Genomic DNA, 27,627 nt, shown 5'->3' on the forward strand with positions numbered 1-27,627 from the left:
CAGTGGTTTCTTGATCAGGTTGCTGCGCTAGATGTCTCAGGAAGATGTAACACTGGCCCGCGACAAGACTTAGGAGGGGAGGACGAGTCCTTTGGTTGTGGATGCCCTTTGGTGGCAACAAATACAGTGCCAGAAGTAGGTGTGGGGTTTTGGTAATTCATGGTTTGCAGCAACTCAGTTCTTCGGTGCTGCATCCACAGCATGGACGACAGGATGGCTTCTGGCGACTGACTTGCGCACTGGACTTCTCTGCGGGCCATAAGCAAGTTGGGACCCTCGTGATTCATCGTTCTGTTTGAAGTGGCAGGAAACCCATTGGTGCGCAGTTCCCTGAAGGCAGCAACAAGGTCCACTTATAGATGATGCAGTGCCACTTGAAGAAATCTTCAGTTGGTTGAAACTTGGCAAGCACCAGGCATCGAACAGTACTATTCCAGGGTACCAGCTCTTCTTGGCAATACACTGCAGTCTGGGTTTCCAACAGTCACGAACAGCGTGCAGACTCTGGACGACGCTGGTGGACTTCTTCGGCTGATGTCCGGATACTCCTCTTCAGGACCCACAAATATACTTCTGCATGACGGCTACTAACCACCTAGTGAGGAAGCCCCAGGGCGGCAGGCAGTCAGGACACTTCGGGTGAAGAACAGCAGTTGCACAATGTCCCCTCATAGCTGTGTTAAGAGGCGGCCTGTCCAGGTCCTATTGATCAGTCCTTTAATCAGCACAGCACCCTCTGGATTCTGTGAAGAGTTTGCAGCAGACGTCTTCCTCCAGGTCGATTCAGCATACACCTCCAGGATTGCTCCGAGCTTCTGACCCAGAGTTAAGTGACTGGTCTTAGGCTATACACAAATGCCAGATATACCCTCCCCACGCCCCCTCATTTAGTCAGGCAGAGCTAATCACACCCAAGTGAGTGCATTCATGCAGCCACCGATCAGGCTCACAGGCATTCTGGTTATTCACTCAAAACCAGACACCCAAACAGTGGATGTGTATTAGGGACAACTCCCCTTTCAGAGCGTGCGTACACACACACTTAACTCCAGTTTGACTGGGCTCGCTCAGGCAAACAACAAAAAGCAGACACCCACAACACAATGTGGTTTTGACACCTCTCGATTCCATCAGGTCCCACCCCTAGGGTGTACACAAAATAAGCAGAGCCATTTATGGTAATGCCCCGCCAGTCCTCTTTTTGCACTTGCCTCGAGGCCCTACACCCCCATGCACTGCTTGAGAAATAACCCAAGAGAGGGGGCTCCCTCTGCACTTAGCCCAGTCTCCACCGACCGGGTGCTCTTGGACCACCCCCTCCCTGGGACCGTCTGTGCACTTGCACAATCCGTACACACCATGCCTGAAGATAGTCTGATCTCCCTCGTCTTCACCCCTTAATTGTACTGGTAAGAATGCAGAATTGCCATTAGGCCCATTTGCTGCATATCCATCTTTGCTGTATCTCCATCTGTTAAATGTATTTTACACGCTTACTCTGCCTGTGCAGACTATTACAGTTGCTCAGAGCCCTTGAAATTCTGAGACAATATTTTCCCACCCTCCTTGAGCGCTTTGAAACACTTGCCTGTGTATAGGCACTATATAAATAAACAATAGAATACCATATCCCTCAGCATTCAATCAGGGGCAAGGTGGCAGAGCCTGGGCTTCGCAGGACTTGGGAAACAGGAAGGAGAAGTCTGGTCAGGAAGTCATGAGGCTATCTTGCCTTTGTTCAGGAATCTATCGATTCATATGGCAGGGTCTGGGTGTCCCAAAATGAGGGAGGCTGAGAGCCACTGCAAAGTCATCATGTATCTGCCACCAGCCCATAACCTGCTTTGGGGCAACAACTGTGCCCCCACACACTAGAAGTACCAAGGTGTACCCCCTACTCATGGATGCCATAGGAGTAGCCCATGGGTATTGCTCACCAAGCAAAGAAGATGAAGAGCTACACTGCCAGAGGTTCAGCCTGAACTCCTGCGGCAGAAAACATACCCATAAACACATACAAATAATGTGACAAGGAGGCCCTGTCCCTCCAAAGCATTTCCAGCATCGCACAAACCAGTTTACGCAATGAGGTTCATTAAGAACAGTCTGTAAGATCTATTTAGTCTGTTTCATTAACAATGAGCTCCCCGAAAAAACTTAATTTGACTGTGCAAGGTACTTTACAGCACCAGACAAGAACTCTACAATTGTGCTTTCCCTACCCACCTTCTACAGTCCTCCGAGTAGACCCCGATCTGGTGTTCGACACCAATGTCATGCCTGATCTGATCATGAAGGGAAACCCAGAGTCATTGGTCCAGTCTCACAAGTTATTGTGCATACCCCCAATCTGAGCAGAGGCTATAGTGTGTGTATGTGTGTGGCAATCAAAATCCTTTACACACGACTAGGGGCTAGCCACACTACACAGACGCATAGAACTAATCTAATTCTCGCACATAACCACCACCCAGACTCTGGCAATAACCTTGGCGGGAACATACCCATACACATAGTCCATGAATTCATCAACATTACACAAAATCACACCACCACAATTCAATTGAACACCCAACAGTCATCCGCAAATCTGGACCCACCTTAGGGATACAGCTAACCTGTGCGCACGACCGCAACTCCACACTAACCTCATACAACCCACACACCAACACTAACAAAGATAGGCACAGTCATCCCATATGCTAAACACCACAGACTCCAGTTCCCTTGGTTCTGAACCCATCCTATCCTCACTAACACCCCACCTTCTCTTGCAGAGCCACGTGGGCACCTGGAGACTTCTACCACGCACAACTACCACCCAAGGGCAATCAATCTAACTTCCATCAACCTTCACTTCTACCGGTGTGGTTCTGCTCCTCGGAGGCTCATGTACACCCAGGGGCATATGAGAAATAAACTAGTCAGCTTTGACAGTGGTGGCCAGAGTAAACAGAAAACCTGGACGACAAAATTTGTGATCTCAAATGTCACGTCGGCGACAACAGGTCATTTCCAACAGTGCCTTAACGTTCAGAGAAAATACAACAAAAAAAAAAAAAGATTTGCCTGAGAAGTCTTGTCCCTTGAAAGGGAATCCTTTCAATATGGTTGACAAGGAGCATTTCTCGAGAAACTTTGTTCAAAAGTCACAAATATGCACTCACCCATCAGATACTGTCAGGAAGCTAAAAGCCATAAAGGAAAATTGGACAGTGCTTATGGACAAGTTACATTTCAAAAGCATCACTGCTTTACAAGCCAAACACTTCCTCAGGATGAAATGCATGCATTATAATCTCTTCTCCCAGGAAAGCAATGCGACAGAATCGCTCTTCTGGCAGACACACATAGAATTGGCCTGAGTCCATGAAATCAGAATGTCATTCTTGCCATGAAATTACAAACACATTAAAGATGTTCCTACACCCAGACAAGAAACCACGAGAATAGATATTTATGATTTATTGAATTTAGTTTATCATGTCTTGGTTGGAGTTAGTCAACTAACAGAAAAGTTGACTGGTTTCAGAATGGAAAATTGCCTTTTCTTGGTCAAATTGTGTAAATCAGTGTAGTAGAAGGTGAAAACATTTCGAGTTGCAACTACTAGCCAAGCATAAAAAAAAGTTACAAGTCACCTCAGTTCCACATATAGCCAAGAACAGTTTTTTTGTGTTTATTCACCAAGAGTAAATTATCATTCAGCAATGGCTATTGGCTACTTGCAGTCCTCAAACTGTGCACTTGCCAAGTGTAAGGTGCAGTCCTATTCCAAATGCTGCTTCATAAGCACCAGTAATGTCGTTGAAAAGCAAGTAATGCTTCATATGTCAAACTGGGGATGAACTAGAGTCTTCTGCCAGTGTCTTTCTTGCTGATAGGACTGCGTCAGCAACTTACTTCCGACATGGAATGGTGGGATTAAGAGCTCTCACCCCTTGTCCCTTCTCCATCCCTTTAGCAGCCATTACAAAGCAGGAGGGACAACAGGTAGAAACTGCGGAAAGTAAGTTCTGCTCTCACATAGGTTAGCTTCTTGTTCTACAGTACTGACTCTACAATCCTTTATGTCGCAAGAGCAGGGCCAATCGCTGGATTTACTTTGGACTACCCTTGTGTAGCTCTAAAAGATGTGGCTACTACCTAGCTCGTCAAAACATCTTCATTGTCTGATGGGGAGTTTAGTTATGAGATAGTTAAGCATCTAATTTTGCAATGCTTAGTCATTTGCGTGTCCCTGAAAAATTAATATTAACCATGCATTTCCTGAAGGCCATTGCAAGTTTTACATTTGAGGATCTAAAGTTTTCTGCTTAGTAGATATATCTTTTTGGCCCTCCATTTTTTCTTCTAATAGAAATGACCAGTTTTAGATTACTGTGCGTGGAAAAACACAGGAACTGAAACAATGCTTAGAATAATGGTGAAAGGTTTGTCTTCACAAATGTAATGTGTAAAGTGATGATGGCATAGGTTGTACTTCATTTGTCACGTGTGAACCATTAGAAAAGCTATGAGAGAATGGCATTTTGTTTTGTAGGAGCATACTTCCATAGGGTACAATAAGGGAATGAACTACTGCAACTCAGCCATCCAAACATACTAAGTTGGTGTTCAGAAAGGGGTCTGTTTTTCCAGAGATCAAACCAAGCCTTTGTGTAATGTCCTGAGGGGACACCATACATAACATTCTTGTTTTTAAAACCCATCACCATTCTAGAGGGGAAAAGGGTCTAGTCTTGACCACATACACAGTCCTGCACCGGAGTGACATAAGCAAGGTAAAGATTCCACTTTAAGCATCATTCATGGGATGCAGCGCCTCTAGACCAAAGATTATGGTGGGTGGGTGCATTGCATGATCAGGGTTTCAAATTAAGATTCAATGGAGGAGCTAAACCCCGCTCCTGGCTATTGGGCATCACATTGTATGCAGGACCTGCCACTGGGAAACCAGAGCTAGTACATAGATTTGTCGTGCTAACAAAGTTACTCACCGTAGTGACTACCTTACTCTTAGTCCATTGTCTCCTTTTCAGCCGGCCTGATAATTAGTTATTTCCAGTAACAGGTTTTGGACCCTTTCCTCTGATGGAAAGACCAACCCCTCTTCTGTGTTTAAGACCGCTCCTAGGAACTGTTTGTGCTTGGCACTAGGCTTGATATTTTTCTTGTTGATGGAGAAGCCCAATTGAAAGAAGGTTGGTAGTTCTTTGAATGTTTTTCCTGCAAATTAGAGGAGACTCCCCTGTAATCAGCCAGTCGTCCAGGTAAGGGTACACTGGGATTGCCTCCCTACGCAGGTGTGCTGCCACCACCACCAGTACCTTTGTGAATACCCTTGGAGCAGATGCTAATCCGAAGGGCAGCACTTTGAATTTGTAGGGCTGGTTTGCCATCTTGAAACGCAAGAATCTGTGCACCGGGAACATTGAAATACGAAATGGGCATCTGCCATATCCAGTTTTGCCATGTATTCCTTTGTTGAGTAGCGTAGTCATGCAGAACTTGTGGCTTGACATTTGTTTGCCGGGCGCAATTCTAATACTGGGCGCATTGTTAGATCTTTCTTTGGCACAAGGAAGTAAGTTCAAAACATACCCTTGTTTACCTGGTTGGCCAGAATGATTATGATGTCGTCTTTTAGGAGAAGCATGGCTATTTACTTGTGGAGGATGAGCTGGTCTTTGGTGTGGGTCTTTTGGAGTGGGGGGAGGGGGGGTGGTCCAGGGCAGGAGGTGCTCTCGCTTAAGGAGCTTGATACAATATCTGCCCGCTACAGTGGACAGCACTCGTCTGAGGAGATTCCCTCCCATGCTTGGGTGAAGTTGGACATGAGCCCTCCAACTGGAGAGGCATGGGAAGGCACCTGGAGCGGGATGTCACTGCTTCTGAGGTGGGGTACCACTTCCTTGACCACGAGATCTGCAGGGTCCTCTGGTAATTGAGAGGTTTGGCCTGGATTGTTCCCCAGGCCATACCTTGATAAGAACCCCTCTGGGCAAATTATCCTCGTGTGCGACTAAAATTTCCGTTTCCGCTTTGGCCAGGAGGTTTATTAGTCAATTGACCCAAAGATTTCAAAGCATCACTCCTCCTTGGCTGTCTTCAAGATGTCTGACGGCCTTGCCAAAGAGTATGTTGTGCTTGTCGGGCATGTTAATGAGCATAGCCTGCGTTTCTTGTTTAAATCCAGATTGGCGTAACCAAACATGACGCCTAATAATGGTACCTTCAGTTATTATTCTGCATTCGGCATTGTCCGCAGCGGCAAGACCGCTCTTTAGCAGACAGCTTGACGCTGCCCTCCCTTCTGCAGCCACCAGTATTAACTGAAACTTGGGGGGTTCTGGTGCTGACGAAAGTAGCGCTGAGACTTCGTCCCATTTACGGCAGTTATAACTAGCTAATAAAGGTAGTTATTAGCAATTCTAGTTTGCTAAGCAGCAGAAGAGGCCACCTTCCTGGCCATTGTGTAAAGCCTTTTGCTTTCTTTGTCTGCGGGAGCCTCAGAAGGAGGCTAAGGGAGTACCTGCCCACTTTCTTGTTGTAGTAACAACTAGCGAGTCAGGCTTTAGTTGGACCCTAATGTACAGCGGGTCTGAAGGTGCTGGTCTGAAAAGTTTCTATGCATGGGTTCACGGCCCTCGTCTGATTGTGCGTCTCCGCGAGGGTTGTACCTTCCGCTGGACTGACTTTAGAAGTGGAATAAACTGAGTAACGACCTTCTTGTCTCCCAAGATTTCGTCCACAAAATCTTTGTCCTGTGGTCCCTCTTGGGTAGCTTGTCTATGGGTGAATCTACAATGTGGGGGGGTGAATCTATGATGTACATGTCTGCATCAGGGTCCCCCTCCCCCTCATCTCTATAATAAGGGTTGCGGCTTCTTGGTCATAGAGGTCTTCATGATCCGTGTCCGGATCATATAGTTCAATTGTGGATGTGTCTTGCTGTGGTTCACCAAGGCAAGACCTTTTAGCAGGGGATTCAACAGGGTTCTGTGACCCCAGAGGCTGCTGTTGTGGAAGGGGGTGGAGTGAAAACTTGTGAAATAGGGTCCTTCTCATACATATTAGCAATGAAAGCCATTCTTCTCATGACCCTTCCCAAACCCCTTCCCCATATAACTCCCCATATCTATATCCTCAGCTGATCAGGTATGACCAAAGATTAAAGAGGGAGACCCAGGTCCTCTGCAGTGGGTGGGATTACTTTAGAAGAACAAGTTACTTACCAACTGTAACGTTCTTTCGACTGGATGTTCCTCCCATGTTTTCCTCATCTTATGATTTCTCATCTCCAGCTTCGCTGCTTCGAAAAAAACAAATTCTCGGCAGAGGGCGCTGTGCTTGAGGTTGCGGTGTCGACTGCCCCTCAACGGGCTCCGTACTCTGAAGCAACGGGCACAGATCGAGCTATTTCTACCATCAGTGATGTCGACAGTCTGTTTTCTCAATGAAACTATAGGAGGAACACCCAGGCGTGCCTCATGACTGATGCACTCTTCATGTAAGAAAACGTAAACTGTACTGCGGGGTAGGATGGGAGGGTTGATGAGTAATACGTGGGAGGAACATCCAGTCGAAAGAACGTTACAGTTGGTAAGTAACTTGTTCTTCGAATGGATTGTGTTCTCCCACGTATTCCTCATCTTATGATAGACTCCCATAGCAGTGTCAAATTCGGAAGTGGGAGTACTAAATACTGTTTATGGACTGAGTGAAGTACTGCCTTGGCAAACAGCCCCTCATTGGAGGAAGCAGTATCTAAACAGTAATTCTTGATGAAAGTATGCATTGATCTCCAAGTTGCAGCTGAACAAATGTTTGCTGCAGGAAATCCCCTCTTTAGAGCTGCAAAAGTAGCCATTCCTTGTAGAATGGGCTCGAAGCCCATCTGGTGGGTCTTTTGCCACTAATTTGTAGCATTCCATTATAGCTAGAATGATCCAGCGGGATATGGTCTGTTTTGTCACTGATAAACCCAGTTTATGACCAGTATAACCCACAAAAAGCTGGTCATCTTGACATAACTGACATCCTTGAAATATAGAAACTAAGAGCCCTCTTGGGGTCTAGTCTATGTAGTCTCTCCTCTTTGCCCAAATGAGGAGGAGGATAGAAAGTTGGTAATATTTTTTGTGACAAACGGAAGTCGGAAACTACTTTTGGTAAAAAGGAAGTTTTAACTTTGAGAACTACCTTGTCCTTATAAAAAAGAGTGTATGGAGGTTTGCATGAGAGAGCCTGAAGTTCACTAACCCTGCAGGCTGATAAGGCCACAAGGAGAACAGTCTAATGTTAGAAGCCTCAATGGACAGGAATGTAGAGGCTCAAAAGGTATACAAGTCAGAAACTTAAGTACCACATTTAAATCCCAAGCTGGGACATGAAAAGGTACTGGCGGGTATACGTTAGTAAGTCCTTTTAGGAATTGTATTATTAATGGAATTTTGAAGTATGAAACCTCTTCCGAGGTACGCTTCAAAATGGACAGCGCAGCAAGATATCCTTTAATTGTTCCCATCTGGAGCCCCAGATTGGCTAGATGCAATAGAACAGAAAGCACCATTGGGGTGCCACATTGAAAAGGGTCCACATCCTTATCCTTGCACCAGTTACTGAACTTATTCCAGCGACATCGGTACAAAGACTTTGTTGCTGGCCTTCTTGCCAAAAGCAAGATCTCCATTACGTCATCCAGAAGATCCCAATCCTTGGATCTCAACCTCTCAGAAACCATGCATGAAGGTTGAGTGTCTTGACCTCTGGATGGAGAACACGAACTTCCTCTTGCGAGAGAAGATCCTCCCTTTGCGGAAGACGTATTGGAGGGCAGATGGACATGTCTAGAAGGTCCAGGTACCACGTCCGCCTGGCCCAATCCAGGGCAATTAGGATCATGGTTTTCCTGAACTTTCTCAACCTCCCGATTACTTGAGGAATTACAGGGACTGGAGGAAACGCGTACAGCAGTGGAAACTTCCACTCCACTTCGAATGCGTCTCCCAGAGCTCCTCTTTGAGGAAATTCCCTTGAGCAGTACTGATCGCACTTCCGGTTGATCGCGGTGGCGAACAGATCCACTTGAGGGGTTTGCCAAAGGGTGAAGATCTCCAGAAGGACTTCCTGAGCTATCTCCCACTCGTGGGAGATTGTGCTCTGCCTGCTCAGAGCATCTGCCGCCGTGTTCTGCTCTCCGGCTAGGTGAATTGCCGAGAGAGTCCTTCTCGTATTGCCCAGAACCAGAGCTGCATTGCCTCTCTGCACATTGGTAGTGACCCCACACCACCTCTTTTGTTGAGATAATACATGGCCACTGTGTTGTCCGTCATTATCAGAACATTTTTTCCCTGTACAGAGGGCAGAAAGGCTTTCAGCGCTAGTCTTGATTGCCCTCAGCTCCAACAGGTTGATGCGTAGTTTGGACTCCGATGGAGACCAATGACTGCTGATTGTCAGATCGTTGGTGTGTGCTCCCCACCCCGTGAGTGAGGCGTCCGTCCCTACTGTTACCTCCGGCCATGGTTGCCAAAAAGATTTTCCTTTGAGGATTTTTTCATTGCAAGCCCACCATAGAAGATCCTGAGTAACTGCGCTCGGGACTTGCAGAAGATCCAACATATTCCCTGAGAACTGGGACCACTGAGTTCTGAGTGCCCATTGAAGGGATCTCATTCTCAATCTGGCTTCTGGCACTAGGAAAATGCAGGATGCCATAAGGCCGAGCAACCCCAGAAAATCGAAGGCCGGTAGATGTTGGGCATTCTGGAACTTTGTCACCATCTGCAGAATGTGGAGAGCTCTCACCCCGGCAGGGGAGTCTTTTCCAAAGGAAGTATCCAAGGCTGCTCCGATAAACTGGATCTTTTAGGATGGTATCATGTGGGACTTCCTTCACAAATTGGGCTTCTCCCTCAATTTCAAGAAGTGGCAGGTGATCGAAAGATGTTCCTGAGCTTGTTCGGGAGAATGTGCTCTGATCAACCAGTCGTCCAGGTAGGGGTAGATAGGAGAGGGGGGGGGAATTCACAAGACTCACTGCCACTACCGCCATCAACTTGGTGAAAACCCTTGGGGCGGAGATCAACCCGAATGGCAGAACTCGAAACTGATGAGTTGCCAATCGCGAACCTCAGGTACTTTGCTTTCATGTACCAATCCATCCCAAGCACAAGCATCCTAAAGGTCCAATGATACCAACCAGTCTTGGAGTTGTAGAGCCTGAAGGATCTGAGAAAGGGTCACCATCTTGAACTTGTCCTTCCTGAGGAACTTGTTCAAGTTTAAGTCCAAGATGGGTCTCAATCCTCTGTCCTCCTTTGGGATGAGAAAAAAAAATGGGGAGTACCAACCCCTGTTACTCTCCGCTACAGGTACCTGTTCTATAGAACCTCTCTCTTGCAGGGATAAAATTTCCTGCAACAGGAGCAGGTTTGGAATTTTGACGGAGTTGGCTCCCGGTGGATGATTGAGGCCTTTTTTTTGGAAGGGGAGAGAGATGCTTGGGCACTGGAAACAGTAGCTCAAGGTTACTGAGGTAATGCCCCGCCATTCCTTCAGACGCTGACAGATCCTGTCTCCCTCTGGGGTTTTGTGTAACAAGGTCTCAGAGTGATCTGGAGGCAGCTGCAGGAGCAGCTGAGGGCAGAGATGCCGCTCCTGAGGCTGGTTTTGCACCTCTTCCTCGTGCTCCACGAGGGACATTTCTTTTGCCTCTTTGAAAAGTCTGTCCTCTTCCTCTACCAAAAGAGAAGTAGTACCGAAAAGAACAACCCCTCCAGGAAGATGAGCCAGAATAGGGTTTCTGAGGCTGGCGCATGGAGGCACTAAGATTTAGCTGCCGCTTTTGAGGTCTGGAGTTTTTCCTAGGCTTTCATCAGCCTTACTGCCAAACAGCCTCGAGCCATCAAAGAGCATGTTTTGAAGTCTGGCCTGCACATCTGGTGCAAACCCCGACTTCCTCAACCACGCAAATCTGCGTAGAACCGTGCTTGCAGCCATGGATCTGCTGATACTGATTATATTCAGGAAGCCTTCCCTTTCCTCGCCTTCCGGAATATGATCAGCCGCCGCCGAAATACAGTCACACAGGGTATGGGTGAACCTGGCCAGGGTACAGGTGACATTGGTTGATTTAAGGGCCAAGCATCAATTTTATTATCCTCTCTATCCAGAGGGATAGTGGGATATGCTGTTTGTTTTCATGTAGATGCTGCCTGAACAACTAGACTTTCTGGAGTCGGATGCCTGTTTAAGTATTCAGGATCAGAACCAGCTGGTCTATATTTCCTGGGAAAATTACTGTTTGCAGCAGCAATACTTTCCGGATTTTCCCACTGTCCTCTGAAGAGCCCTATGGAAAGGGAGAACTGGATTTTTTGGAGGACCTCTGACAATTATGTCTGTCATATCATCCTGTTCAAAAACGGGTGAAGCGTTACCCCAACCCATATATTCAATTACTCTAGTCATAAGACTCCTGTACCCAGAGTCTGCATGTTCTGCAGGATCAGGTCTGGCAAATTTTAATTCTGGTAACATGTCAATGCCACTAGCAGAATGCAGAGTATCCCTCAGGTCTCATTTTAGACTCTGGATCTATAAATTCCTCTGGAACTTGCTTTGTGCCATATTGAACTCCAAAAGGAGATATTTCTTCATCCTCATAAATTGAGGACATAGACTTAAAAGTCAGATCTGGGTAATGGAGTAAATCTCCACTCTTCCTCCACAATATTTGTCGAAGGAATAGAAAAATCCTTCGAAGATGTCGAAGGAATCTTCGATTACGACTTCGACACAGGCGTCTAGGACGCTTTTGGCTTCGATGCTGAAGAGATAGACGCCAATGCCGTCGACAGAGTTATGGAAGCCTTCGATGACTTATTTTTATGTGGCACCGGAGAGGTACACGACCCTCGAAGAGTCTTCGACGACTTGGCGTCGACTCGAGTTTGAGTATCCTCGACACTACTGGCTTTAACCATAGTAGTTTGACTTCCCTTGGTCTTCCAATGGAGCGACTTTAGGGGTATGGCTCTTCTGAGGTTTATTCGAGGTGGTCGGTGTTAGGGAGAATTCTCGGTTTAGGCTGAATTTCCTAACCTAGTGAGTCCCCCAGCAGCTTTGCTGGATTTCTGGAGTTTGTTTTTTTCTCCTGCCAAGAGTGAGTCTCTTTTCCTCACACTCTTGGACATGATTTGAGGGGTTCCTTTGACTGTTAATGTGTTTTATGGGCTATGGGGTCTTTTACTCCATAGGGTCTCGTGTTTTTACTATGTGTTACACAGCACCCTCAGTGCAGTGACACAGGGGTGTCATAGCAACACCCCACCATAGACTCCATACTCTGGGACTGACTTATGTCTCCCAGGGCATGTAAAGTCACCATTGGCTTTACTAGTCCCAAATTATGAACAGAAACCAGTACAAGCCATCATAACGTGGACGTACTGTTGGGGCAATTCGATTGCCCCGGGGTCTGTTACTCGAGGGGGCACGTCTCCGTCCCCCCTGATCGAGTTTTGGCTGGTGGCAGTGGATACTACTTTTTATATTTGACCACGAATATATCTATGGGATTTTCCCATTGTTCGAGGCTACCAACTTTAATTATTTAATTCTCATAGCCTCGAACATACCGCCAGTTTATTTATTTAATATTAATTTTCCGGTTGGCATTTTTTGCCAGAACTCTATTCTAAAATGGCGTTTGTGTTCTCTTCTGTGACTCCAACCCAAGCCCTTTGTTCCACTTTTTGGCAGGCTTCTCCACAGAAGCCTCCAAAAGTGGTGCCACTCTGGCTTCTCCACAGAAGCCTCCAAAAGTGGTGCCACTCTGTCTGGGTACCACAGGAGGTGTGGGAGGGGGTTTAGGCACCCTGGACTGAGTTACCTTGGTAACTCAAGTCGCACTCGTGTGATTGGCCCAAGTGGTGAGCCAGCATGTTTGAAAGCGAGGCTGAGTGAATGGGGGTGTGCTGCATAAAAGCAGGGCTTTTGGGACTGGAACTTTAGAAGTCGCCACAGGACCTGAAAATTCGACCAGGGAGAAGCTGAGCCAACCTGCTAAGACGACACCACCGGTGGAGCCCTTCGGAACAGACTCACCACTTCCCAACGACAGAGAAGATCTCCCGGCTGGAGAGTCTTCTTCCCCTGACTGGTGGGCACAACCAGTTTACCTTCTTTTTCTCGCATCCCAGGACGTCTTGTGGTCGAATTGCCCGTGCCAAGCACCCCAGCAACCGGATAGCCACTTACCACTGGACCGCGAATAAAAGTACCGCTCCTTTTAACTGAGAACTCTGCAGCTGGTTTCTTTCCTGGCAGTGCAACGGACTTCTATCTTCCTCCCCGACGAGATCCTCTTCCCCCGGACAAAGCACCGACTTGCATCCGCTGCCAGGAACAACTGCCCCCGCTGGAGTATTCTCACCACTTTAAGGTACCGTGTCCGCCAGGCCTCCCTTTCTAAAGAGTGCTACAAGGTAATAATAATCCCTTAACCTTCTGGGCTGGCCGCCTTGAACATCTAACTGGTCCCTTTCTTTTGGTCCAACTCTTTGTGAACTGATCGAGACTTTTGGGCACTTTGAACCGTGTGACCTTGGACACATTTCGACCGGAGCCTCTTAAAGAGGGTCCGGCCTTGTTAACTTTGACTTTACGGTTTTAACCTGCCTTCTTCTCCTACTGTGTTCTTCTGAAAGTGTTGGGATCTGTTGCTATCTTTGCTCTGACTTTCTCTCCCTTTAAACCGATTAATTAGAGGGCCATCTTCGCTAAGCGCTCACCGCTGTCTGAAAATAAGTGTTGCTTTACTTAAGACTTGTCTAACTAATCGTTGAAGGGAGTGTATATCTTTTAGTGACCATGTTTTTGAACTGCTTGATATTAGTGCCAGTGTGTTTTATTAGATGTGGTTTTAAATAAATAATGATATCTTTTACACCAAGCTCTGGTCAGCGTTTGCTTGTTCTACTGTGTTCTTTTGACCAATTGTGAATACTCTGTATACTGCCTAACGCTTCTTGAGGGAAGTCTGACTGCTCAGCCACAGCTACCAAGTGAATCTGTGGTACAGACTACTACCAAGTGGGTTTACTGCCAAACACCTGTAGTCTTAAATCTTTTGCAGTGGTCCCAGAGGGAACTGCACAGGTTTCTGCCTAACAGTCGGGGCCGCATTCTTTGTCGGACATCGAATTTCTTCGGTCGATAGCTCGGAAAATGGCGACCTACATGTCTCTTCACTTTTTTAGACGATGAAGATGAGTGTCTCAACCTGCTACGAGATCGAGATCTCTTGGAATGTTTACAGCGATTCGACTCCTTCGAATCGGTCGATTTATGTTTTTTGGACACAGCCTTCGCTTTAGCAGCTTCCCTCCCCACCGACAGTTTACCTCTCCTCTCACGAAGGGCCTTCTCCGTCATAGATGGACAGGAGCCACAGTCGTCGGTTCGATGACTTGAACTGAGGCACTAGAGACAAACTCAGTGAGGATCCGTAATCGACATTTTCGATCCACAATCGATGCACTTCTTAAACCCAGTCTTGGGTGTCGAAGGTGTAGAAAATGACATTTTTCTCTCAGAAAAACTTGAAGCGTGGCGTTCTCAATAGCGAAGCGATCGGAAAAACAGAACTGAAGCAACAGGTGCAGCTCGAGCTATTTATACCATCAGTGACGTCGACAGAGTACAGAGTCCGTCGAGGGACAGTCGACACCGCAACCTCGAGCACAGCGCCCTCTGCCGATACATTTTTTCCCAAAGCAGCGAAGCTGGAGATAACAAATCATAAGATGATGAATATGTGGGAGGACACAATCCATTCGAAAGTGTAGCTTTTTCTTTAAGGCTGAAGACAGGGAATCCTGTGTTTGAGGTTCCTTACTTTTATGAGGGGACCTACCCTGTGTCTTATCCCTATGAGGGGTTTTAGAGGATCTCTTTTTAGACTCCTTTGACTTTACAAGGCTCTCCAGTACATGCTTTAACTAATTGTGCAAGTCCGGCTTGCTTGGGCGTTTTTACAGCTATAGACAAGGAACATCGAATCTCGGGAACGGATCCGTCAACAGGAGTCTTTCGACAGTAGTTTGTTCTCCACCGGCGTCTGGTTGTATCTTAGTCGGCGAGTAGGATAGCAAGAAAAAAATATTAATTTGATAATAAATGGCGATAAGCCGAAAGAGAAACTCTGCTAAGCGTCCGTCTATGATGGCAGAATAAAACAATCTGAGGTACTGCTAAGCGTGAAGGATCATGGGTACAGTGGACGTCAGACTAGGGTTAGCATTACTGGCATGCCCTTTCGACATCCCTTTGAGTTTCGAAAACAACTTTAATACTCTGCAGCTTCCTCTGGGATAGATCTGAAGAGGGCGTTATGGGCAAAGCAGGATGCCTTGAACTCATCTCGTGATTGGACACAAAATCGTGTATGATCAACATTAGTCTGATGTGATCCAAATGGCCATTTTCCATAAGATGTAGAGGAGCACAAATGAAGTAAAAAAATGAAAATCAGAAAAGAAGTTAGTAAACGTGGTAAATAAACCATAGGATGTGACAAATAGCATAACAGATCCATTTTGGGGAAGAGTTTGCTTTTAGTCATTTTACGTGCAGTTGTGGGTCAGTCATACAAAGGAAATCCATGGAGCAGAAATGGTAGAAAACATTACTCTTCGTAATTTCTTTCCGCATTATAAGTTTAATTGTAGTCCATATTTGGCATATTTTAAACATGAAAGCCATGTACAAAAATCAAGGAGTCGAAAGATCAAATCTACATTTGTTTAAAACTATTTGAAAACTTATAGTTAAGGCCAATAAATCAAACATAGGACAGTTTTACACTTACAGCAAACCATTTAACATAACATCGGAAAATAACTAATTTCAACTATTAGTGCGTAAGCATTTGGGACTCTACCACAGTTGCCATAATAACGGCACTAAACTACCTTCTGTGTTCCATTTTAAAAACGCATTAATGTAGCAGTAATTTTCTGCTAATACTTTCCTTTGAAAAGGGTTTTTGTACTTCACAGTAAAAGTACACCATGGTAAAAACGTAGATTTACGCATGACTGCAGCACCACATTTCCATCCCTTGCAGGCTTCCTTAAATCCGATAGGAAAATTCCATTGTGTTATAAATCATTGCAGAACATACCATCATCTTCCCAGCAGCTCTTGCCACTGCTTTCTCTTTCACTGCTTTCTTGTAATACTGCATGGTCTGTTGGCAAGTCATCTTCTGGCACACTTCCATCACAATCACCGGTGTCTGTAACACTTTCATCTTCTACAATGTGCAATTTGTCTTCATCGTCTGAATCAGAATTTGTTTCTAGCACATTATTATAATTGGTAACTGAGAAGACAGAAAAGAGGCACCAGAACATTCAGATTAAGTCATAAAGCCAATCAGAAACAGCATTAATTAGGCATTGCTACACCACAGCAGCTTAACTACTTAAACTGGCGGTTTCGGTAATGTAAACAAGTAATGTTCTTTCAATTGATAACTGTATGGTATAACGTAGTGCAAAAAGTGAATGCTTGACAGATTTGCACAAATGAACAGAACATAACCACAGAGCAGCAATCTCATTTCTGAAAGGGATAAGTGTTGATGCCTTGATTGTCCTTCGAGTGTGAAACCGGCCACGGTTTTAAAAGCAAACTTCGATTGAAAGAGGTCTCAATAGTAAACATTCAGAAAGCAGGATTGATCTCCATTGGAAGAGGCAAAAAACATTTTTTGTGAAACCAAAAAAAAAAAAAAAGTACAAATACAAAATTGCCCGCGATCATTAAAACAGCAACATATCCGTCTCCTCATTCAAACAGCCAAAACTGATACAAAACAAATTGCAATCTCCTGTCAACTGAAAAAACGCCTCTACCATGGCCTACAGAAATTTAGTAACGATCTTCTTGATCCATTTAGATGTTCTAGGGTAATCATACTAAATGGAAATTGAGCTCACGCTGCAACCTGAAAACAGTAGTCAAAACGTGCCTTTACCATCAACACTAAACAGATTATGCCCCATTTCACTTTTGCGTACACAGACCGTTGGCAGTAATTGCTCTTGTTTTCTCAAGCCAACAGCATTTACTGAGATATGCTAGACTACCCACTGTTACTTTGACTCAACAGAAGGGACCACATAACTGTAAATCAGTGAATTGCTCTGAGTTACTGTTAAAAAAGTATCCTCTTCAAAGACCTTTGTATACATTTTACTCGAAATTTGAGAGGTCTGACAGATGCACAGCCAACCTCCAAGTAGCTAACTGCAGAATCTAATTTTCTGTTAGCTCATCATTTCTGATAGAGTAAAACAGAGGCTTTACTTTTTCCATATGGCGGCCAAACTCTGGATTTTGCTTTATGGGTGTTCCACACACTAAGGACCACATCAAATTCAGAAATAAAATCTAAAAACCAGGCTTCGACACAGAACCAAAAGGAAATAGAAACCACACCTCTCAAATCAACCACCTTCCACACAGACACTCTCCAAGGGGATGCCATACTGGCTCACAAGCGTTTTACTATCCACTCATGTCAATTTGAGAAAGAGAATCCACCACCTATGGGTTCCACTAAACTAAGAATACCCTCCACTTTGCCTCCCATATCAAAAGGGCAATACAAGAAAGTCTGTTGCAACAACAAAGAAGCCCAGCACCTTACTCCACAGCACAACCAACAGTGGAATCATGAGCGGGCATCCATACGGAAAGCCAGCAGGAACATTAAGGTTTATGGTTAGTCGATAAAGTACTCTAAGCAAACCCCCAGGTTTAAAACATCTTTATCCTAGACACAAACAAATCTAGACCTTTAGCATAAACTGATACTCTCAGCCATCAACTGATAAATGACAGCACTGCAATCAAAAGATTTCCTCTCTGGAAATAAAGCCCTAGATGTTCCAGCACACCTAAAAAATATACCATTGCTGAGGCTTACGGAAAAGAAAACTTGATGCATTTGGAAAAACACGTTGATTTATTGTGTGCAATTTCAAAACCTCAGTTGGTTTAAACCTGGTGTCAATATGCAGTTGAAGCTGGTCTCAAAACCGTGCACGCAGGAGCCTTTGTAGACAAAAGGATATGTTCTACTACAAAACTACTCCGATAAAAATAAAAAGACTGAAAAATATAATCTAGAGAACAAAGCATTGGAGACAATTAGGGGTCTGTTTAAGGAACCATCCATCGATGAACTGTCCAAAGACCAAAATAATTCCCCAGAAGCAAGTGGGGAGAAAAAGACAGGGGAAAACGTAGTGGAAAAATGTTCTGTGTATAGAAAATAGATGACCACAGACATACCAATATGCATGTTAAAAATCAGGCAAGGTCCCAACTGCCTATCTCAACCTAGCAGTGACATATCTGGCAGAATATAGACATTTCCCCAACTACGGCATGTAATCCATTAGTTGATCGCTACATTCCGACAGAATTGGACGTCAGAAACCCTAGTAGGATCACAAAAGGTACAATCTACAGCTCAACTTGTCAACAGGAAAAGGTTAAAAAAAAAAGTCAAAAGAAAAAGAAATGCTCAAACTACTATAACTGAGAAACCAGTTAAAAGGGCGCTACAGCAATCATAGGATATGATAAATAAAGTATTGCTCTGTTGGATTCCTCTTCATAATTCCCATATGGATGTGATTTCAATACAGATTTCTTCGTAACTTAATTGATGATTTATCAGTAATACAGGAGATGCAAGCCAAAGAACACCAGATACATGAGGGTATCAAAATCTAAGGATGTCCTTTCAAATTTCATTTTAAAATATCAAAAGGGGGTAAATTGGTTAATTGAACAAGTAAATCAAAACGCATTTCACCAATACCAACATTGATGCTGGAAGCTCTGGTTCTAGTGTGATATTGTGACAGAGGATTTGTATGATGGTCTTAGTGCTGAAAAAAGAGCAAATATGTCATCTTCTGAAAAGCCAAACTGCGCAAAAACATTAGCACGCTCCTTTGACTGAATGCTAGTTGCGGTTAACCACCAAAACATAAGAGATAGGTGTCCAAAACTTGGACACTCCCATCCCATGCGCACCTATTCTACTGAATAAAACTTCAGTCAGAACTGTAAAGGAAACTTTTATATTATTATTCTAGGATACATAGTATCATGATACAGAGTCTAGTCAGTATTTTATTTACTACTCATGTAGATAAGGTATGTTTTTCATTCATAAAGTAAATTAACTAATGACAAATGATGACAAATGACAAATACAAATGACAATATGAAATGTAAAATGAGCTCTACACGTTTGAGATCTTCAGGAGCTAGAAATAAATAAATTCTTCAATTTAACAAACTATCTATAAACAAATCGTATTATGAGGCAGAGGTGCCTGACATTTTCCTATGTTTTTTTAAGCATCAAATGGTGGATGTTTAATTACGTCACCTCATCATGTTGCGTGATGTGGAACAGTAGTCTGAATGCCTAATGCATCTGCACCGTGGGGATACACTATTGTGCAAGTCACCTGTAAATGACATTTCAAAGAATTCTAAATCTGTATTTTGCTTCCGTTAAAGGTTACCAAGCCGGACGAGATAAATGGGATTTCTTAGGTTGAACGTACATTTAACATTTCTTGGTTGATCTCTAAAGTGTACAATCCTCACTGAGTCAGGAGTTAACGGGATTCCATCTGCATCGTTCTGCCTGTGGGGAGTACTGGTCGAGTGGACAAGTTGTTATTGCGTCTGTGGCATCGCTATGCGTTTACACTTACGGATGTAAAGGACGGTTGTTTGCACGTCATATCTGCGTTACTCCGTTTGCTGTCAAAAATGGGAATATCACCAAGTAAGTCTGAACGAATGTGCCTGATTAGTTAATAGTAAGTATTTTGTAGAAGCTTACATTTTCCGATGAAGGGGAGCAGCAGTTTAAAGTAAAACGCTGCCAAATTGTGTGTCAGCGTTACTTGGAGATAGTAATCAAACGTTGCTAGGCAGTGTTACAGGTTTTAAAGGACGTGTTGGGGACATGGCTTCTACACTACGGGTGTCATGGGAAATGTAGTTATTTAATGGTGAGCCGTTCTAGTATAGAAGGATTATGTCAAGAGCGTGAATGTTAATAATTACCAACTTGCCCCATAAAATCATTTAATTATCAGTTGCATGATAGTGTATCAAAGATTATTTTAGATCAGTGTTGATGATTCTACATTGTAGTTTATTGCAACTATGCTGGTATATAAAAACAAAATCACAATTCAAGTCCCAATAATTGCATTAATAATGACTAAACAAATGTAATTTTATATCGGCCTCTGGATTGGCCCGGATTACACGCAGAGAGATGTTCTGGATTGATAAACATGACTCCCTAGAACCATCAGGAATGAATTACCAGGTTACTCACCTTAGTGACCACCTTACTCCCAAGTCCATAGTCCCCTTTCCTCCATACTTGTGGGACATATGTCCGTTCTGTGGGACGGGACCGGAGCACTTTTGAAAAATATTTGGATGCTTTTTACAATGTGTCCCCCCTCTTTCCTGCACGGGTTCCGGCACGCGGCCGTAACCCCGCCCACCTTGGCTCCACCCCGTGCATTGCCCATCAGTCTGTTATTGCTAATGGGTCGTTGACCAGGCGATAAAGGAGGAACCTTATTAGAGGGGGCAGAGGGTGGGCGTATGGAGGAAAGGGGAATATGGACTAGGAGTAAGAGGGTCACTACAGTCCATATTTCCTCCATACTTGTGGGAGATTTCCAGGCACTCCTTACAGGAACTACGGGTTGATGGAAATACTCCTTACTGAAACAGGTTCTTCAGCACAGCCTGACCAAACTGAGCGTCAGCTCTTGAGCTCATGTCGAGACAGTAATGCTTACAGAAAGCAGGTGGGGAGGCCCAAGTAGCTGCCCCAGTGATGGACTCCCAGGGGACATTTCTGAAAAGCAACCGCGGCTGCCTTGCCCCGCAACAGGTGTGCATGGATACCCTTAGGAGGTTTCAGCCCTTGGACGGTGAAAGACTGATGCAGGCGGTGATCCACCTAGAAATAGTTGCCTTAGATGCCGGCTTGCCCTGAGGGTTACCGAAGGTCACAAAAAGTTAACTCCTAAGCTCGGAAGTCCTGTCCAGGTAGAACTTAGGGTTCTACACTGTCTTGATGTCCGAAGAGCTCTTTTCAGCCTCTGAGGCAGGGTTCGGAAAAAAGACCAGAAGGGAGATCAACTGATTCAGATGGAATTCGGTCACCACCTTCGGTAGAAAAGCCGGGTTTGTCCGAAGGACTACCTTGTCCTTGTGAAAGACCAAGAAAGGATGCACCACCGACAATGCCTGGAGCTCACACTCTCCTTGCTGACGTAACAGCGACCAGCAAGGACACTTTCCAAGACAAGTACTTGAGGTCCACCGTAGCCATTGGTTCAAAGGGTTTATGGCACAGCGCCGTCAGGACTACATTTGGGTCCCATGGTGGGTGCGGATTACGAACCAGAGGGTTGCGGCGTGTCAAGCCAGCAAAATGCCTCTTCACCACTGGGTTAGAGAATAAGAACACAGGTCTGTAGAAAGGTAAGCAGAAACCACTGAGAGATAAGTCCTGCATGACAGAACATGAACCCCCTGACTCTGCTAGGGAGGACATGAAGGACAGCACTGTGTCAATCGTGGCCACCCTCAGATCCAATTTCTTCTCCAAACACCAATGACAGAACCTGAGCCATTTTCTCTTATATTGAGATCTGGTCGAGGGTTTCCTGGCTGCTTGGATAAGGCGCATGTTATCCGCAGACAAACTCAGATGCTCTAAACACTTGAACTCAGGCACCATGCCGCCAAGCTGAGCAATTGTGGGGAGGGGTCCCACATCTGTTCCCCTTGGTGAAGATCGGGAGTTACTGGTAACCTGATCGGCGGATACACCGACAGGTGTTGATGTTCTGAGAACCAAAACCTGGCCGGCCACCACAAGGCTATAAGTAGAAGGGAACAGTTCACAGAGTTCTTCAACTTCCAAATTACACAGTGAACTAGAGGCAGAGGCGGGAAGGAACTAGAGGCAGAGGCGGGAAGGCGTAACCTCTCATGTTGTGCCATGGAATCTCGAGAGCATCCCCCAGAGAGTAGGCTCCCAGTCCCCCTCTGGAGGCATACTGAGGAAGCTTCTTGTTCACCGCCGTAGCAAAGAGGTCCACCTCCGGTGTGCCCCAAGGTGAGAAAATCCATGAGAAGACCTCCGCCTTCAATTCCCACTCGTAGCTGACCACTGTCTGCCGGCTGAGGGCATCCGCTGTGACATTCAGCTGGGCCGGGATGGGCACTGCATGCAGCCAGACACCATGAAGCACGGCCCACTCCCAAATCTGGATGAATAGGTCCACGAGAGGGGGTGGGGGGGACTTTGTTCCCCCTTGCTTGTTTATGTGATACATTGACACCACATTGTCAACAAGGTGGTCCGCATAAGAAAGGACAATGAGCGGTTTGAACGCCCTGAGCTAGGAAGATCGCCAGAAGCTCCAAATGATTTATGTGCAGGAGCTTGTCCCGAGGCGACCAGAGGTCCGAGACCTGAAGATCTAACGTCGCACCCCACCCTAGAAGGGAGGAGTCCGTTGTGATCGTCACCATGGGGACCGGGTCCTGAAACCCTGCGCCCCCAGACAGATGGCTGAGCGATGACCACCAATCCAGGTCCACTCATATGGAATCCGGAATAATTATCTGCATGGAATCCAGATCCACTGCCCGACGCCATGAACTCCGAAGAGCCATTTGGGTCCATCTCATTTTGAGACGAGCAAGAGGAAGAACCAGTACACACGAGGTCATGAGACCCAGAAGCCTCTGGAACCACCAGGCCGACATGCTCTCCGACTGCGCAAACATCTGACATGTGGCTAACAGATCCGCCATTCTGTCCTCGGTCAGATACACTCCGCAGTCGATCATGTTCCAACAAAAACCCAGGAAGATCAGATCCTGTGAGACCGTCCTGGAGGATTTCCGCCAGTTCACCGACAGCCCAAGATCAAACAGGAGCTGAATGAGAGACTGGAGGTTGCCCGCTGCGTAAGAGCCAGTCGTCCAAATAAGGATACGCATGGATACCCTGGAGACGAAGATAGGCTGCAATCACTGACATCATCTTCGTGAAGACATGCAGCGCTGAGCCGAGGCCAAAAGGAAGCACCCGAAACTGGAAGTGCACCTCTCCCAAAGAGAAGCGGAGATATCTCCTGTGTGGACTCCAAATCTGGATATGCATATACGCATCCTGAAGATCCACAACGCTGGAGTAGAAGCCCCCCCCCCCCCCCTCGCTCCCCAAGGGGAACGGGTTCCACAGTTGAGGTCCAGAAGTTTCTGAACTTCAGCCTTGAGGGAGGGTGAGCCCGACAGCTGAAAAGGAGGGATGAGGGGTGGGGTAGAGGTAAGCGGAAGCCCGCCCGAGCGACTGACAAGACCCATCTGTCTTCTGTGATGGTCTGCCACGCCTCCCAATGAGACGCAATGCCTCCTCCCACCGGGGTCTTGTGCGAGCGTGAAAAACCCTCATTTGGCAGGTTGATTGGTGGCGGTGCCGCCTGAACCTGATGAGGAGGCTGAGGAGCGGGAGAAAAACCGCATACGGTGTCGTCTATGGCGGTTATTCCCCACAGGAGTATCCACTCTGCAAGATGTGCGGTCAAAGAAGCCCCTAAAACCAGAGGAGGGTCGACTTTGCGACAACAGTCTCTGGGATTTGAAAGGAGCTTAGACGGCTAAATCATTGTCTGTTCTGGTCAGAGTGCTATCCTTGGTCTTAGTGAGCTCTACATCAGTAGAATGAAAAAGCTCCTTACCATCGAATGGAAGGTCCAACACCTTGTCTTGCACTTCCTTAGAAAATTTAGTGGCATGCAGCCACTCCTGCCGTGAGGCATCAACCCCAAGCATCAGGCCCCGAGCCAAGGTGTCTACGTGATGAGCCGCAGCCTCCAGGAGATCCTGGGCCAAGACCCTGGCATCGGAAAGGCCTCCTTTGATGTCTTCCAACTTCTTGACCGGGATGTGCTCCTCAAACTCTGACAGACCTTTCCACATCCGCATGTTAGCTCCCGCCAATATCAACTCAGCGTTGGCCTGCCTGAGCTGCAAGGCTGAGTTGGCAAAGATTTTCCTCCCTAGGGAGTCCAGGAGCTTGTCCTTTCCCAAAACTGGAGTAGCCGTCGTGGAAGAGGATTCTGCAGGTCTTGATTGCAACGTAGCCGCAGCCTGTACCTCGCGTCAATTTTATTGACAAAAAGTCCCGAGTGTGGCTTTTCCCAGACTCTTCAGACCTCGGCCAGAATGTCCTTCTGCAGGAACCGGCTGGTACGCTCCAAGGGAGACCGGGTGACCGCCCCAGAATGCACGCCCTCCTGCGGAGCGGGTGCCTCGGGCACCGGAACATCTAAGAAACTCAAGTCCAGTACCCGGTCATGAAAGGCTCTGATAGAGCGGGGAAGGTCCTCATTCTCCTGATCGCCTTGAGGGTTATCTGACAGGTCAGGATCCTGCTGAGCCGTGTCAGGCACTGCCTTGTCCACTGGGGACAATGGAGGCACAGGCGGAAGAGCCGGGGGAGGCACCACGGGCAAGGGAGGCACCGGCGGAATCACCAGAGGAACGGGTGGAGCCGGAGGTGGACATTTCTCCTTGAAAAGCCCTTTGAAATATTCCCTCATGGGGTCGGTGCGCATAAGCGCTTGAAATGTACCGAAAAAAGGCGTCCTCAGGAGATTGCTTCGGAACCTGAGGAGGCCGCTCATGAGGTGGACAAATCCAGGGACGTAACGGGGAAGGGTGCCACACTGGCCCCTCCACCAACGTATCCACATAAATGAAAGGAGCCGCACCCACGGGCAACAAAACATTGTGTGGAAGAGGCATCCGGGCGTTCCAATCATACACCAGCCGGTAAGGATGCGCACAAGGGACCTTAGGTTAACCAAAGGGACCGAGGCCTACACCAGAGGCCGATGGTGTAGTTGTAGGGGGGGAAACGGGCGCCATTTTGTCCTCATCTGAGGGGAACTGCGGCATGTGAGGAAGTGAGGCAGGGGTCCCAGTTGATGATCAGGGGTCTTAATCTTAGCCTTAACATAAGGAACCTCGGCCGAACCGGTATTATGAGGCCTGGAATGTTTTTGTGACATACCAACCGCCAACTGAGCCTTCGAAGGAAGGACTTCGGCACTGCCGGTAAAAGAAGAACTTTGTTTCTTTGCCCCCCTCAACAGATCTGGTATCACCACAAGAGCGGGAAAGGTGAGCAACCGCTTTCACCGACAAAGCCTTGTCCGGCCTCTCAGAACTGTTGGTAGCTTTAGCCTCTGAAACAGGTAACAGCCTTATCTGCACGGACCTCTAACATCTGTTCGGTAACAACCAGCCCAGCCAAGGCCTCGGGGCGCACCCCGGTCTTGTTTGAGGGAAGCCGACAGAGAAGCCTCAGAGCGAGCTCCGGTACCCAACGATTCAGAAGAACTGGGTCTAAAAACAACCCCCACAGGAGGGGCCTCGGAGCATACTCCGGTGTTCACAGGCCCCTTACGGAGACCCTCGGAGAAAACTCACCTCAGGGTGAACCCCGGTGACAGATAGATAAACGCTCCTCCCGGACTGAGAGGAACCCAGAAAGGTATCCCCCGGCCGTGGTGCTCTGAAAAGTAAAGAACTTACCGGGCATTTCTTCTTCTCGTCGATGAACGCCTGAAAATGCAAAGGAGTTCGTCGGAACACCTCCTCCCACCGCTCCAAACGACGTTGAAGTGCCCGGATCGAAAGGGAGTCACAGTAAAAACAGGAGTCCCAATGGTGTTCCAGACCCAAACACTCTAAACAAAGAGGATGGGGATCCGCCCTCGCGAAGTGACGGTGACACGATGAACAATCTGGAAAGTCTAATTTGAAAAACAGACTAGTAAACGAACGCTAGTGCGAGCCAGAGAGGAAAAAAAAGCTAAGAAAATCTTCCGAGGACATAAGTGCGTCCGGCCCCAACCGAGCGGAGAAAAGGACTGGGAGATGCGTGGGGCGGAGCCAAGGTGGGCAGGGTTATGGCCGCATGCCGGGCCCCACGAAGAGAGGAGGGACACATTTTTGGGAAAAAATGCTTTTTTTACAAAATGCTCCGGTCCCGTCCCACAGGACGGAGAGATGTCCCACAAGTATGGAGGAAAGGGGACAGGACGTAGGAGTATCCTTAGTTAGTTAGTGATCGTGAACTATTATCAACTTGCCCCATAAAATAATTTAAAGTCACGCTCTTGACATTTTCACTTGAAGTTCCTAATCCTGCTATACTGGAACGGCTCACCATTAAACTACATTTCCCATAAAACCTGGAGCGTAACTGCCATGACCGCACCACATCCTTTAAACCTGTAACATTGCCTAGAAACGTTTGATTACCATCTCTGAGCAACGCTCACAGACATTTGGCAGTGTTTTACTGTACACAGCCACAGGCTTTCATCCAAAAACTCAGCTTCTTCAAATGGCTCAACTTATCTGAAATCCGTACAAATGGATTTAACAATATTCCTATTTTTTGACAGAAAACGGAGTAACGCAGATATGACATGCAAACAATTATCCTTTACATCCATAAGTGTAAACAGATGCCACAGAAGCTATGGCAAATTTTAAGTAGCATTTCACTTACAATTACAAGATACTCACATTAATCCCATATGTCCACTCAATGAGATCAATACTCCCCACAGGCAGAATGATGCAGATGGAATCCCACTAACCCATGACTCAATGGGGATTGTACACTTTAGAGATAACAGCCAGGACATTTTAAATTGATGTTTGACCTAAGAAGCATAGTAAGTTAAATCCAGTTTATATCAGACTTGGTAACATTTAACAGAAGCGAAATCTGCACTCAATTCTTTAAAATGTGTCATTCAGAGGTGACTTGTACAATAGTGTATCCCCACTGCTCAGATGTATTCAAGTGACTACTCTTCTGCATCACACGAAATGATGTGAAGTATTTAAAAACGTCCACCATATCTTCCTAAAAAAAAAAAAAAAACAGTATTGAGGCAGAGATACGACATATGCTTCATATTGGTTTATAGATTGAAGTTGTTGAAAATTTAAGAGTTGATTTCTAGCGCCTGAAGAGATGGTTAGCTCGAAACATGCAGCTTATTTTACATTTTATATACTGTCATTTGTATTTCTCATGATGTTCTTATGAATGAAAAGAACAAGTTACTTTCTTACCTGGCAACGTTCTTTCGATGGGATGGTCCGACGACGTATTCCATATCTATGACAGGTAATGTCCACAGCGGTGCTGCTTCGGAAAATCTTTGGCGTCTGCGTCCTGCGTCGATGAGCCGTCCCCAAGGACCGCCGACGTCACCCGATGTGATAAGTAGGACGCACGACGCCCATACCCTCAGTTATAGTTTTTTCCCCCAGAACGTGTGACACCAGTTTTCTGCCAGACAGACACACAAGGCCTTGCGGAACGCAAGCTGCAATCGCAGAAGAAATTCTGCAGCGGGGAAGGTAGGGAGGGAG

At 46.3% G+C, this 27,627-nt stretch overlaps 1 protein-coding gene across 5 annotated transcripts in view; it reads right to left on the reverse strand.

Moving 5' to 3' along the window:
- Nucleotides 1-27,627, reverse strand: part of ZEB1 (zinc finger E-box binding homeobox 1) — a 648,143-nt gene that overhangs the window by 336,493 nt on the left and 284,023 nt on the right. For all 5 annotated transcript variants that reach the window (XM_069648076.1, XM_069648074.1, XM_069648073.1 and 2 more), the window contains exon 2: nt 16,196-16,396. In XM_069648076.1, coding sequence (XP_069504177.1) covers nt 16,196-16,396 — 201 coding nt within the window. The remainder of the gene's footprint in view (nt 1-16,195; nt 16,397-27,627) is intronic.

This window comes from Ambystoma mexicanum, chromosome 2q, assembly GCF_040938575.1.
Source record: "Ambystoma mexicanum isolate Mex_15411 chromosome 2q, UKY_AmexF1_1, whole genome shotgun sequence".
Classification (NCBI taxonomy): Eukaryota; Metazoa; Chordata; class Amphibia; order Caudata; family Ambystomatidae; genus Ambystoma; species Ambystoma mexicanum.